Consider the following 14913-nt stretch of genomic DNA (forward strand, 5'->3'; position numbering starts at 1 on the left):
CTAACGTTAAACGTTGGTATTTGAACTTGCTCCGGCCCCGCGCTAGCTGGCTATTAGTTGGGGGAGATACTAAGGTAAGACCGTCGTTTATAAGGTGAATGAAGGTACAACCCCATGCTCCATTTGCCGTGCTGAAACTGTGTAACAGAAGTTCCCGGATTATCTTTCAGTACTTATGAAACTAGGTTGACTCTTGAGCACATCACAGTCTACTTTATTCTTATGTTTGCCTTCTAGGTGGTGAGAATGTTGGCGCTCCTCTGTACAGCGGCAATTATCACGTCAACCATCGCCACCCCTCCAGGTAACATTACACGCACCTCACTATTGCTGAGTTGGTGAGTTTTTATGTTGGTTGTTATGTTGTACGTTTATGTTTTAGGATACAGTTTCTATGTTTTAGTTTGCATGCTTATGTCTTAGAATGAGAGCGTTTCTGTTTATAGTGCGTGTTTATGTTTTAGGATGCATGTTTATGTTTTAGAATGCCTGCTTATGTTTTATGATGCATCTTTATGTTTTATATTGCATGTTTATACTTTAGGATTCGTTTTTATGTTTTAGGTTGCATGCTGTGTTTTGATGTTTTAGGATGCATGCTTATGTTCTAGAATGCCTGCTTATGTTTTATAATGCATCTTTATGTTTTAGGTTTCAATTTTATGGTTTAGGATCCGTTTTTATCTTTTATGCTGCATGGTTATGTCTTAGGTAGTATGCTTATGTTTTAGGATGCGTATTTATCTTTTATGCTGCATGTTTATGTCTTAGGTTGTAAATATATGTTTTAGGATGCGTTTTTATCTTTTATGTTGCATGTTTATGTCTTAGGTTGTATGTATATGTTTTAGGATGCGTTTTTATCTTTTAGGATGCATGTTTATGTCTTAGGTTGTATGTTTATGTTTTAGGATGCGTTTTTATCTTTTATGCTGCATGTTTATGTCTTAGGTTGTATGTTTATGTTTTAGGATGCGTTTTCATGTTCAATCCTGCATGTTTATGTCTTAGTTTGTATGTTTATGTTTTAGGATGCGTTTTTTCTTTTATGCTGCATGTTTATGTTTTATGTTGTATGTTTATGTTTTAGGATGCAATTGTATGTTTTAGGATGCGTATTTATCTTTTATGCTGCATGTTTATGCCTTTGGTTGTATGTTTATGTTTTAGGATGCGTTTTTATCTTTTATGTTGCATGTTTATGTTTTAGGTTGTATGTATATGTTTTAGGATGCGTTTGTATCTCTTATGCTGCATGTTTTTGTCTTAGGTTGTATGTTTATGTTTTTGGATGCAATTTTATGTTTTAGGATGCGTTTTTATCTTTCATGCTGCATGTTTATGTTTTAGGTTGTATGTTTATGGTTTAGGATGCGTTTTTATGTTCAATTCTGCATGTTTGTGTCTTAGTTTGTATGTATATGTTTTAGGATGCGTTTTTATCTTTTATGCTGCATGTTTATGTCTTAGGTTGTATGTTTACGTTTTAGGATGCGTTTTTATCTTTTATGCTGCATGTTTTTGTCTTAGGTTGTATTTTAGGTTTAAGTTACATTTTTATTCTTAGATTGTATGCTTATGTTTTAGGATGCGTTTTTATGTTTTGGGATGCGTTTTTATGTTTTAGGATACGTATGTTTGGTTAAGTTTGCTCAGTTGAGATGCTCCTCCCATCGGCTGCGAATTGAGACCAGTCGATATATTAAGGAAATTAGAGAACAGAGACTGTGTTTGATTTGTAACCAGAATTTTATTGAGGACGAATATCATTTTGTGCTTATATGCAATGCTTATAGTGATTTAAGAGCTGAATATATTCCTCCTAAATATTTTACAACCCCTTCTAAAATAAATTTAATGCTCTTATGTCATCCACTAACTTTAAAATCATACGAAATCTAGCAGTCTACGTTTACAAAGCTTTTCGACCTCGTTCATTGCATACAGTCTAAATATTTATTTGTATATATGCATGTGTATGTGTATGAATGCGTATGGATATGGATGTACATGTAAAATAGTGGTAATTCTTTTTTCTCCCTCTCTCTGTAAATAGTTCTGTGTAATAGGCCTACGGCCTAACACTTTTGTGAAAAACAATATATATATATATATATGTTTATGTTTTAGGATGCGTTTTTATCTTTTATGTTGCATGTTTATGTCTTAGTTTGTATGTTTATGTTTTAGGATGCGTTTTATCTTTTATGCTGCATGTTTATGTTTTATGTTGTATGTTTATGTTTTAGGATGCAATTTTATGTTTTAGGATGCGTATTTATCTTTTTTGCTGCATGTTTATGCCTTTGGTTGTATGTTTATGCTTAGGATGCGTTTTTATCTTTTATTTTGCATGTTTATGTTTTAGGTTGTATGTATATGTTTTAGGATGCGTTTTTATCTTGTATGCTGCATGTTTTTGTCTTAGGTTGTATTTTAGGTTGAAGTTACATTTTTATTCTTAGATTGTATGCCTATGTTTTAGGATGCGTTTTTATGTTCAATGCTGCATGTTTATGTCTTAGTTTGTATGTTTATGTTTTTGGATGCGTTTTTTCTTTTATGCTGCATGTTTATGTTTTAGGTTGTATGTTTACGTTTTAGGATGCAATTTTATGTTTTAGGATGCGTATTTATCTTTTATGCTGCATGTTTATGTCTTAGGTTGTATGTATATGTTTTAGGATGCGTATTTATTTTTTATGCTGCATGTTTATGTCTTAGGTTGTATGTATATGTTTTAGGATGCGTTTTTATCTTTTATGCTGCATGTTTATGTCTTAGGTTGTATGTTTATGTTTTAGGATGCGTTTTCATGTTCAATCCTGCATGTTTATGTCTTAGTTTGTATGTTTATGTTTTAGGATGCGTTTTTTCTTTTATGCTGCATGTTTATGTTTTATGTTTATGTTTTAGGATGCAATTGTATGTTTTAGGATGCGTATTTATCTTTTATGCTGCATGTTTATGCCTTTGGTTGTATGTTTATGTTTTAGGATGCGTTTTTATCTTTTATGTTGCATGTTTATGTTTTAGGTTGTATGTATATGTTTTAGGATGCGTTTGTATCTCTTATGCTGCATGTTTTTGTCTTAGGTTGTATTTTAGGTTGAAGTTACATTTTTATTCTTAGATTGTATGCTTATGTTTTAGGATGCGTTTTTATGTTTTGGGATGCGTTTTTATGTTTTAGGATACGTATGTTTGGTTAAGTTTGTTTGTTTGTTTGTTGTTTAACGCCACACTCAGTAATATTCCAGCTATATGACGGCGGTCTGTAAATAATCGAGTCTGGACCAGACAATCCAGTGATTGACATCATGAGCATCGATCCACGCAATTGGGATCAATGACATGCATCAACAAAGTCAGCGAGCCTGACCACCCGATCCCGTTAGTCGCCTTTTACGACAAGCAAAGTCGCTTTTTACGGCAAGCATGGGTTGCTGAAGACCTATTCTACCCCGGATCTTCACGGGCCGTTTGGTTAAGTATGCGTATTTATGTTTAGGCTACATTTTTCTTCTCAGATTGTATGCTTATGTTTTCGGATGCGTTTTTATGTTTTAGAAATGTTTAGATATGTTTTTATCGTATGTTTTTGTTATACGTTTGTGGTTTAGGATGCGTGGTATGTTTCATGTTCCGTGTTATGATTAAGTTTATGATTGCTTGCATATGTTATAGGTTGCGTGGACTATGACCCAAGATGCCCCGATATTGCGGCTTCTGGTGCATGTTGGTCGTCAATAATGAACAAATACCTTGCAAATTGTCCCCTCTCCTGCAATGTAACAGCGCTGTGTCACCGTGAGTTGTAAACCTTATTCAATATGAGTGAGGAGTTGGCGTGGACGTTTATAACATAATGTACAATATGACGCAGATCAGGTACACAGTATTATAAATAGACGTCTAACAATGTCAATCTGATGTCAAAAATATCTTTTCAGCGTCTCTAGGCGACACCGACATTATGTGTAGATACTACCGATCCATTAAGAAATGCGAAGAGAACAAAGAAAACTGCTCTTATACATGTGGCGAGGAACTTGACAGTGAGTTGAAAACAGCTTTAAATAAACCTATAAACATATAAACTATGACTGTAAGAGTAAAATGCACACGTTGTAGCACTGACTGGTACCTAACTCACGGGTAAAGTTGAACGCCAGAGTTAAAACTGACCCCCGGGTAAAGTTGATGTTGAAACTGTCTTCCGAGTTAAGTTGATGTACAGTGTTGAAATTGTCTTCCGGGTTGAGTTGATGCACAGTGTTGAAACTGTCTTCAAAGGTACGTTGAAGCATTGTTTGGAAAGTGAATCCCGGGATAGGTTTGAGCACTGTGTTGAAACTGGTTTCTTTCGTGGCGACTTAAGTTCGAGTATCTGTATACCTTGCACATTCACACTGTTTAATTGGGAGCGCTTAAGAGGATCGGATTGAAAATGACACTGTCAATGCTCCATATAATAGAGGGTCATCACTAATCAGCTTCTCTTCTGTAAATGAATGTACACTGTTTTTATTGTATTGCTTTCTAAGATCTCGCATGCCCCATCCCGCCGGATCCGGACAACACGACGTTACTTGTGAGAAGCAACGCCTACCTGGGTCAGATGGAACATATTTGTACCGGCCAGGGATGTACTGGGAACAGCGGCGGAGAGGCGCCTCAGTACTGCACGGAGAACCGGACTTGGGTGGGGAACCAGCACGGAGTTTGTACACGTGAGGTCTAGAGGTAGAGCGTCCGCCCGGAGAGCGGAAGGTCCGGGGTTCGATCCCCGGCCGCGTCATACCAAAAGACGTTAAAAGATGGCACTTGTAACACACACACACACACACACACACACACACACACACACACACACACACACACACACACACACACACACACACACACACACACACACACACACACACACACACACACACACACACACACACGCACACACACACACACCTCACCTTGTACACGTAAGTGTTTGGTATATCCATTTACATGCGCCAGACTCGTTGCATAGCGGTGACCCTAGGGCAGGCGGGCTTAGTGTGACCTTCTTGGTCACTTTCTTGAAAGGCAATGATGTCAACGTATAGCTAATTGCACAGTATTATATACCACACTGAATTCAGTCGTCAACTTTACCACGCGATTATAGTCAGTACACTTGATATTAAATTAACTGGGCCGGAAATCTAGAAGAATCGAGCGTCGTACAGATCAAAGCCACTTCTACCAAAAATCAGATCGGTTTGTCAGTAGTGTCTTTCATACTTCTACATCCTACACAGGTGTCTGCGAGGACAGCATGACGCGGCGCTGGTGTATCGTATATAACAACCAGTACAATGTATGTGTCTTCCGGCCAGCCTCGTCCTGGGGAGACTGTGGCCGGACATGCGACGTGGGCGCCCTCTGTCACAGTAAGATCATTGCACTTATTTGAATTGGGGATTGAGACAATTAAAATGGGGCATGTGCTAAAGGGATGAGTAATCGCTGGAAAGATGTAACCAAACTTTTTAAAGAAACGTTATCTTTGTATTATCACATGTGTGTATTGACATGTGTACATGCGAAATAATATTATGTCCGGACGCCCCATACCCCCTCCCCTCCCCCCTCCTTTTAAAAAAACCCAAACCCAACAACTATGAAAGGATTCTGATATTTTGGACCCCTCCCTTTTAAAAATGCTGGATCTGCCTTTGCCGCGGTCCGCCAACGTTGATGTGTCTGAATAGTATGGCATCCAACAAGGAAGATTGTCGCAGTGTCCCGTTGTTCCCCAAGATTAAAATATGACGTGTTGTCGCATTGTCGCCGAATCTAAAATGTGTAAAAAATGTGTTGTAATGCGCGACAACGCGACAATGTCCCTTCTAGTATTCCATAGAATAGGGCTAAAACGAAGCTTAAATATACTCACAAAGTTAACACCCACAAGAATGATAGTTACATATAATGAAGACAAACGAGTATTATCATCAGCATACCATAAACGAAAGCTAAAATCAGGAAACCGGAAATATGCATTGTCGGTGGCCCCCAGTATTTGATGAAAGAGTCGAGTAACAGCGGATGGTTACACTGTGCTGGTTGCGTGATATCGTATCATGACAGCTCGTATCCTTACTCATGCTATCAACATCTAATGTGTCTTTCCTATTCATTGTAGATCGCTTTGACTTAAGCTTGAATATAGCTGACTTAAGTATCAAGCAACATTAGCTCACAGTACATTAAGAGAATGATTCGACGTCAACCGTTGCAAGACAATTTCAAATTTAACGTAACTTTTTTATACTGGCTCTTTTGTTCCGAATCCAATTCCGATATCCAAGACTTACGTTTTTTAAAAACTGTCTCGTTTAATCCGAATTCGATTCCGATGTCCATGACTTACGTTTTTAATACATGCTTCTTGTAATCCTTATCTGATTGATACTATTTCATGTCAAACATCGTCAACCCGTTTCTTTCGCTGTCTGGACGAGGTTCCTACATATTGCTGATGTGACTATAATTATGAACGCCTATATGATTCCGCGTCTCCCAATATTTTCAATCAACTAATGTAAGGAATTTATATAATACTCTTAAAAAAAAGAAACGCAAAGCCAGATTTGTGTGAGGTAGGAAAAATATATACGAGGAACCGTACAAGATATTAAGCAAAATTGTTGTGGAGAGAACACTTGGTGATTGTAGTCATCTCAGTTATCGGTACATAGGAAAAGTCCAAGGTGAAGGTCAGCTACCATCAATAACGAGTATGTCCCCCGTTGGAATCTATAGCGGCCTGACATCTCCTGTCCATGGAAGAGTCGAGTATGCGAATTACATCATGGGGAATGGTAGCCCACTCGGCCTGCAACGCAAAAGCCAACTGCTGCAACGTCTGGGGTTGTGGTTGACGTCGGCGTAGCCGTCTATTGAATTCATCCGACAGGCGCTCTATCGGGTTCACATCCGGGGATCTGGAGGGCCAGGGGAGAACATCAACGTTGTTGTTGTGTAGACAGGCTCTTGTGATCCGCGCTGTATGCGGTCGAACGTTGTCCTGCTGGAATACACCGTTGGGAGGACGTGTGGTAGTAGAATTTCGTTGATGTATCGTTGAGCCGTAAGATTGCCCTGGATATGGACCAAACCTGTCCTGCCATGATGAGAGATAGCCGCCTACATCATAACGCTACCCCCACCAAACCTGTCCAGTTCCTGTACGCAGTTTCCGGCGTAACGTTCTCCCCGACGTCTGTAGACCCATGCTCTTCCATCCTCTCGACGGAGGAGAAATCTTGAATCTCTCCATCGCAGTTGATGCTATATCCTGTGTTGAAGACACCAATGCAGTCTCTGTTGACGATGTTGTCGACTCAATATGACGCGTCGAACAGGACGTCTTGCTCGTAGACCTGCTGCTCTTACGAGCAAGACGGTCTGGTCGGAGATTCTGCGTAGTCCGGGTATTTGGGATGCGGTTGGGGTGGCTGTGGTCGTCCTTTCACGTCGGTGGCGAAGTCGGATGTAGCGATCTTGGGCGGGGGTGCTTACTCGGGGTTCGTCCCGACCTTGGCCGATCACGTGTTGACCCATGCTGTTAAAACCGACCCCGTAGCCTTGTGTTGGTGCTGGGCGCTACATGGAAAACCCTGGCTACAGCTGATCGGGATTTCCCTGCCTGCAAGCGGCCTATGAAGTTGTTTCTTTGCACTCCTGTTTATCTTGGCATGTTGTTGAACTGTCACTGGTCGATTGACGCCGATGCCAGGCAATAAAACACAGTGCACTTTAATACCGTTCATAGTCCGGCTGCATGTGCAGTACGTGCAGCTCCATGGACCTTTTGTTAATGCACTGGGTGCGTTTTACCGAATCGTACGTGTTTCCCGACTAATGGTTTGCATGTCCTTGTTGTGATCATTTTGATCCGGGAAATTTGTCACTCACACTATAACACATTAAACCTCTTCATTTTGCACCTCTTGGTCCGCTAATTTTTCTTTTATGGCCAAAATATCCGTATTACGTTTCTTTAAATTTGAAGAGTATATTATATATTATGCTGAGCCACAAATATCTCAATCTCACTAAAAGTAGAACTCAAATGTGATTTCAATGAGATTACAAGTATCTAAAAGTGCCACTGAAGTGCATTCCATTTCTGTTGTGTTAGTGGAGACAGGCGAGACCGACTGTCAGTGTGGGGAGTACGCCAGGAAAGGCCTGTGTGAGACGGACGCCATCACAAGGAACACCTGCCCATACACCTGCTGGAAGCGGGCAAGTAAGTAGAATGATGACTCGTCAGTTTTAGCAATGTAAATATTTGCTACATTTTAACGACGGTAAACAAGCCTGCTACTTGTTAACCCACCCCAGTGATGTTATCAGTTAAAGAACCCTACATCCGCCAATACCCGGTAGACAGGAAGCCGAAAACAACCCATCCCATTGACATGATGTCCTAAGCAATTCCATAGTTTGACGTGTACAGTATGTTACATGTTTGTCCAAGTGAACACTTGATTTGCCTTTGCATGTGTTTGTGACGAATGCCGCTAGTATGGCAGTATAGGTTTACCTTTTCGACAACACTAGTTTCATCACTTATTGATTCCTGCTTAAAATATCCGAGCTGCTTTTGGTAGAGATATATTTTGATTATGGAAAGGGTTTGATCGCTTTTATTGTAAAATATTAGAATATGAGGACATTTCAAGATTGTACTGTAAAACTTTAGGATATAAGGCTGACGGGGTCATTGCAATTTGGTGGGCCACACATATCACCACTGTAACAGTTGCAGTTGAAGGTAGAAATCACTAACAGGCAAATTCGTCAAAAGCACGTGACCATCTCACGTGCGCAGTTTACACATGAAACATGAACACGAGGCCTATACAAGGGTAGGGTTGTCTTCTTATCTTGGCAATTGCACAACAGCAAACACGTGTCGCGACTGAGTAATGCAGATACAACTAAAGCCATCTGCTTGAAAACGGATGAATCCAGGTCGGCCATAGCCAAGGTGTTTCATCCTCAAGCACCATTACGAGGCTCTGGACCCGTTATCAACACCACGTAACTTTCCCAAAGAACTTTTCCGGAAAACCACGTTACTACCATAGCCAGGGACCGCTACATCCGGGCATGTCTCGTGCGGCAAAGAACCACCAAGACAAGCTCTACAGCATTCGCGCTAGAGTAGGTCTTCGATCCAGGCGGCCTGTTCGAGGTGTCGTTTTGAAGGCTAAAGGGAGTTAGCTGACTTTGAAAGTCGTGGAAACTTGAAAGAAAGTCAGTTAACTCCCTTGCGCTGCTCACCAGATATGCAAAATCATTATCGGACGAGTTGGATAGATTGCTGCGACAGCGTCAACCACAGCCCAAGACTATAACACAGATGGCACTGACGCTACAGGCTGTTTTTGTCCACCACGCCCCAGGTCGATTCCTACCTTCATTGCTTCCATGGGCAGGAAATGTCAGACAGTACTTTTCTACCAGGGTGAGCACACACGATACTGACGTCTGATGGTCGTGACCTTTGATCTTTGACATGTGTCTACATCAGCGACTAATGTAAACTATAGTAGCCTGTGTCACGTATGGACATTTAGCTGCTTTCCGTTGATCTATTATAAACGAACCCATCAAGGTTCCCCAATAATGCATGTGCGTTCCTGTTTGGTGTGAGCGTGTATCTGTTTTATTTACCACCGAGCCCCCTTCACAAACCGAATAGCCGCAAAACTGCTGATGCGGCATTAAGCAATACCCACTCACTAAATCTTATTTCTGTAAGAGGCACACCTCATTGTCAATGGGATCATGGGAGCACTATAACTCTCTCTGACGTCTATGACCAATGGTTCACCGTGACATCCAGACGAGGAAGCGTATGATCAGTTGATTTATGACCATGGATCAAGGGGATAAATTACTTGTCTATGACATGTGTCGTGGTAGCCATCCGATGTGGCATTGGTGAAACTTGTTTTGTGCATTTTGTTCATTGAAAGTCGAAAGTTTCCCGTCAGAGCCATCGTATAGACTAACATATAGTCAAGGTGCAGGACCACCGTCAATACTTCCTGGGTTTGTAAACACGGCGTTGTTCTATTACCCGTGAATACACACAACCGCTCTGCCGAGTAGTTCTTTTCAAGAAAATCGAGCACAGAAAAAGAGAAATCGAGCAAAACTGTGGGTCCAGCGAGAGGGAAATCAGCAAGTGTTCTGACAAATGGGTTTTTAGATTACATCAGACAAATCCGGGGTAGAATAGGTCTTCAGCAACCCATGCTTGCCGTAAAAGGCGTCTATGCTTGTTGTAAGAGGCGACTAAAGGGATCGGGTGGAGAGGCTCGCCAGCCTGGTTGATGCATGTTATTATATGCCAAATATTGCGTAGATCGATGCGTATGATGTCAGTCACTGGATTGTCTGGTCCTGACTCGAGTATTTACAGACCTCCGTCATATAGCTGGAATGGCAATGGTTCTCGTGCTGCATGTGCCTCAGCGTTGCGGTCATCAGCTTTACACATTACTTCTATGGCAGGCCATGGTAGTGTTCCTACAAAGTTCAGGTTCGGAATAGGGCTGCTTTGACTTCCCATGAGTTATACACGGCCTCATTTCATTGCTTGACACGCGTCACCACAATACCGCTTATCGGCCGAGTGTATTCATGATGATGGCCGTGAGAAAGTGATAAAGCGATAACGCGAGACGAGAAAGCGATAACACGAAACGAGAATGCGATAACGAGAATGCGATAACGCGAGACGAGAAAGCGATAACACGAAACGAGAAAGCGATAACGCTAGACGAGAAAGCGATAACGCTAGACAAGAAAGCGATAACGCGAGACGAGAAAGCGATAACGCGAGACGAGAAAGCGATACCACGAGAGGAGAAAGCGATAACACGAGTCGAGAAAGCGATAGCACGAGATGAGAAAGCGATACCACGAGATGAGAAAGCGATACCACGAGACGAGAAAGCGACAACACAAGTCGAGAAAGCGATATGTACACCCCATTCTCGTCTGTTATCGCTTTCTCGATTTCTCGCGGTAAAGCAATATCCCCACTTTTCCATTATAGGAGTGTTATGTGCTTTGTGTTTCTATACGATAAAAAGTATAAAATTGTTAAACCGCACCTCGGATGAACATTAGAATTTTGTTTAAATCGCCTATACCAGTATGCAAGAACATGGCTTGCTGTTTCGTTTGTTTGTTGTTTAACTCTACACTCAGCAATATTCCTGCTATGTGACAGAGGTCTGTAAATAATCGAGTCTGGACAAGACAATCCAGTGATTGACATAATGAGCATCGATCTACGCAATTGGCCGAAACATGAGGTATTTAGAAACTGCTTACAAGACACGAGGTGTTACGGATTATCTGTCTATGATGGATGTAAGCACTCAATACTTACAACAACATTCGATCAATCGGTCTCTCCTGATTGGTTATCCGTAAATCCATGTAGCACGGTGGCATTCTCTTTACTACGCCGATAAGACCCGTGCAGATCCGGGATAAAATAGGTCTTCAGCAACCCATACCTGCCGTTAAAGGTGACTATGCTTGTCGTACGAGGCGACTAACGGGATCGGGTGGTCAGGCTCGCTGACTTGGTTGATGCATGTCAACGTATCCCAAATGCGTGGATCGATGCACATGATGTCAATCACTGGATTGTCTGGTCCAGACTCGATTATTTACAGACCGCCGTCATATGGCTGTAATATTGCTGAGTGCGGCGTTAAACAAGAGAAGCAAACAAAAACTACGCCGATTATGTAACCAAGCATTCGAGAAACTGGTGAACAGGCATTGCCTACATGTATCTCGGAGAAGCACGCATTCAAAAACAATACCGACTTCTATGGTTGCAGCTACCTCTTGTGGACCTCCCCCCGACTATCCCTTTACATACCCCAGTCATAACGGAACTCAGTACTTGGACGTCATCGAAATCAAATGTCGCCATGGTTACAAAAGTCTCACTGGGAACCCGACGCTGGGCTGTAATAGGTTTGGCCAGTGGGTTTTTTCAAGGCGCTTAAGGATTTTCTGCACCCGTGAGTATTTAGATGTTACAACTTAATTTCCACTTGACAGTGTTTCCGGTCCTCCGCTCATATTTGTATTCCTCTGGTATTAGTATTCTCTTGAACGTATACATTTTGTACAAACGAAAGGAAAGATGTGGGTATCAATTCCAGCCATGTACTAAATCCTTGACAATCAAGTTTAATTCTTTAACGACCAAGTGTTCGTTCCTTAACCGTGAGGCATCAATTCCTTAACCCCAACTTTAGTTACTTAACCAACACGAAGTGCAAAGATGGCTATCTAGTGATGTTATTTTCTGGCATTTGTGTGGCCCCAATATGTCCTGAGCGACCATTAATGTTGAGATTCTGTTAAAACTCCAATGAATATGAATTCACAATATTGTGCACATGGAGATATTCAGTTGTTTGCTTGTTGGAAAATTAATTTTCTTTTTGCTATTTCCATGGTAACGTGTGCTGTTTAGAAACAACAACAGTTTAGCCAGCACCAGAACACACAACATCACAAACCTATATCTCTCCACGACTCTTTACACAGAACCGGAAGTAAGCAAATGGAAATAGTTCAGAACCACACCTTACTACCATCGATCATATTCTGAACTTCCATGCTACCAAGTCTTTGAAAGGCATTTAATACACGTGATACACGCAAGGAAGAGAATTTATGCATGTCAACTTCTTTATTATGAGGAACGCAACGTTTCGGAGTATATACTTCCACCTTCACCTGAAGCATATATTCCGAAACGTTGTGTTCCCCATAATAAAGAAGTTGACATCCATAAATACTCTTCTTTCCATGTTACCCTTCGTAAAAAAATCGACACATGACCTTGACCTCTTTTTGTCAATACTCCCAACACTTGATAAACAAATGGTATAGGGACCTGTTTCTCCAGATTGTCGCAAAGATTGGGTCATATATATGTTCATGTTTTTATTAATATAACAGAGTAAGCAATTTAAAAGGCAGCCGAATAACTATTGTCATGGGATAGTTACAAACTATAGTCCTCGACACTTGAAATAGAATCAAGAAATATCGCGATGATTCATTAACGAAGATTGATGCATGCCTGCTAACACTTATAAAGTAAAAACATTTCATTCCGCCGATAAGAAATATTACTTACAGTAATGACAAACATTTCAAAGCGCGCTTTTCAAGAAATGTCCTTTTTCTCAGCGATAAAAATCAGTTTGGAGTTTTGATCACGTGATTACAATCCGACTGAGGATGGTCAGATGAAGGCGAGTTGCTATATTTAGCAGCTTGTGTAGCGTACGCACATTGCCAGCACGAACTGAATGAAAGGCACGTGCAGATGTAGTATTAAAAACGCTATTCACCAAGGTCACTGCTAGAAATAACCGCTCGCACTCACCTGATTCTTACCCGGATTGTAACCTCGTGATCAAATAATGAACATTTCTTGAAAAGTGCACTTTGCATGTTTTGGCATTACTGTAAGTAATATTCCTCATTGTTTTCGGTTTCTGTATTTGAATATGGATACGTCACTTTATAAGCAAGCACAAATGTGTCCAGAAAATAAATACAGGATAGGAGTTTTAATGTTTTACATTTCTTTATAAGATAATAATTTTGCTAAGGACCACACCCTTGACTAAATATGACTATGCCGGTCCTTAGCAAATGTTCAGTAGTATATAGTTTATTCTTCATGTGTACGAGATGCATTATGTATAGGGGAGTTAAACAACATATACCCAACGCGTGTTTTCAGTCTATGGTTTTATTTCAGCCCTCAGACCGAAAATCACTAGTGACGTCACTTCCGTCACAACTACCTTCATCCTGAAGGAGACTCCGACCGGCGGCCTGACTCTTGGATACCTCACTGACTCACCAGAACTCACCCTCCGGGACTGTCTGGATCAGTGTCGTCTGGTGTCCACGTGCACACACGTAACCTTCCACGAGCAGACGAACAACTGCACCATCCTGAGCATAATCACAACGCCACCGCGTGTCTTGATCAATGAAAGCTATATTTGGACCAAATTGCACTGAAGTGAGTTTTGTATTACTCCGGAATTTGGAGTCAAAGGATCCTAGCACGCCATGTGACGTAAAAGTTCATCGCGACTTGTAACTCCAATGGCCCCTAACAACACTAGAAAAATAAGAATAATCATTATGCTAAATATAAATTTAAACGTAATTGGCCTTTATGCATTAAAAGATAAACAAAGCGGGTCTTTTTATTACTTAATTTACGGATCCAACTCAAAATTGAAAAACAATACAGGGAAACTATTACTTTGTGAAATATACAGTTTCATTACTGCGAAACCCTATTTCTGTTATGAAGTAATACCCAAAATAGGCCAATATAGTGAGTGAGTGAGTGAGTGAGTTGGGTTTAATGCCGCTTTTAACAGTATTTCAGTTATATCGCGGCGTGTCAGCTTAATGTGAGAGGAAAGCCCGGAGTGATGCAGGTCTCAGACGTTTATCACTTCGGTGAAACCCACGAGCACTGGTATGGTGCTGACAAACCTAGAAACATAATCAAAGGGAACCGGGATTTGAACCCACAATCATAGGTTTCTGGCGTGCCTAAGGGACACAACTCTGCACAGCGAATCGCAGCGCCTTAGACGACTGTGCCACCTGTGCCACCCAGGCCAATTTAGGAAAGGAGTAAGCCTTGAATCACATTAAAAAAAAATGTCTCATTTAAATTTTTCTTTCATGTCAAGCATCCAACTTGCAGCGTGGTTTAGGAAATGAAAGCAAGGTAATATTAACCTAACCATGGTCCAAGTATCTTTC

At 41.0% G+C, this 14913-nt stretch overlaps 1 protein-coding gene across 1 annotated transcript; it reads left to right on the forward strand.

Moving 5' to 3' along the window:
• On the forward strand, positions 1–14562 carry LOC124147827. The gene is made up of 9 exons (XM_046518618.2): positions 1–74; positions 238–304; positions 3688–3810; positions 3954–4058; positions 4548–4733; positions 5301–5432; positions 8189–8299; positions 11928–12113; positions 13880–14562. Exons 2-9 carry the CDS (start codon positions 247–249, stop codon positions 14146–14148), a joined length of 1170 nt encoding a protein of 389 aa, XP_046374574.2. The 5' UTR covers positions 1–74; positions 238–246; the 3' UTR covers positions 14149–14562.
• Positions 14563–14913: the final 351 nt, after the last annotated feature.

The sequence above is a fragment of the Haliotis rufescens genome, unplaced genomic scaffold (assembly GCF_023055435.1).
Source record: "Haliotis rufescens isolate VD_foot unplaced genomic scaffold, xgHalRufe1.0.p SCAF_1, whole genome shotgun sequence".
Taxonomy (NCBI): Eukaryota; Metazoa; Mollusca; class Gastropoda; order Lepetellida; family Haliotidae; genus Haliotis; species Haliotis rufescens.

What these genes read in the sequence shown, in the direction of transcription:
- LOC124147827 (XM_046518618.2), top strand. Translation starts at nt 247, where the DNA reads ATGTTGGCGCTCCTCTGTACAGCGGCAATTATCACGTCAACCATCGCC. An exon ending in TGTAACAGCGCTGTGTCACC is followed by an intron (nt 3,811 to 3,953) that starts GTGAGTTGTAAA and finishes ATATCTTTTCAG; the next exon opens with CGTCTCTAGGCGACACCGAC. An exon ending in CGTGGGCGCCCTCTGTCACA is followed by an intron (nt 5,433 to 8,188) that starts GTAAGATCATTG and finishes CTGTTGTGTTAG; the next exon opens with TGGAGACAGGCGAGACCGAC.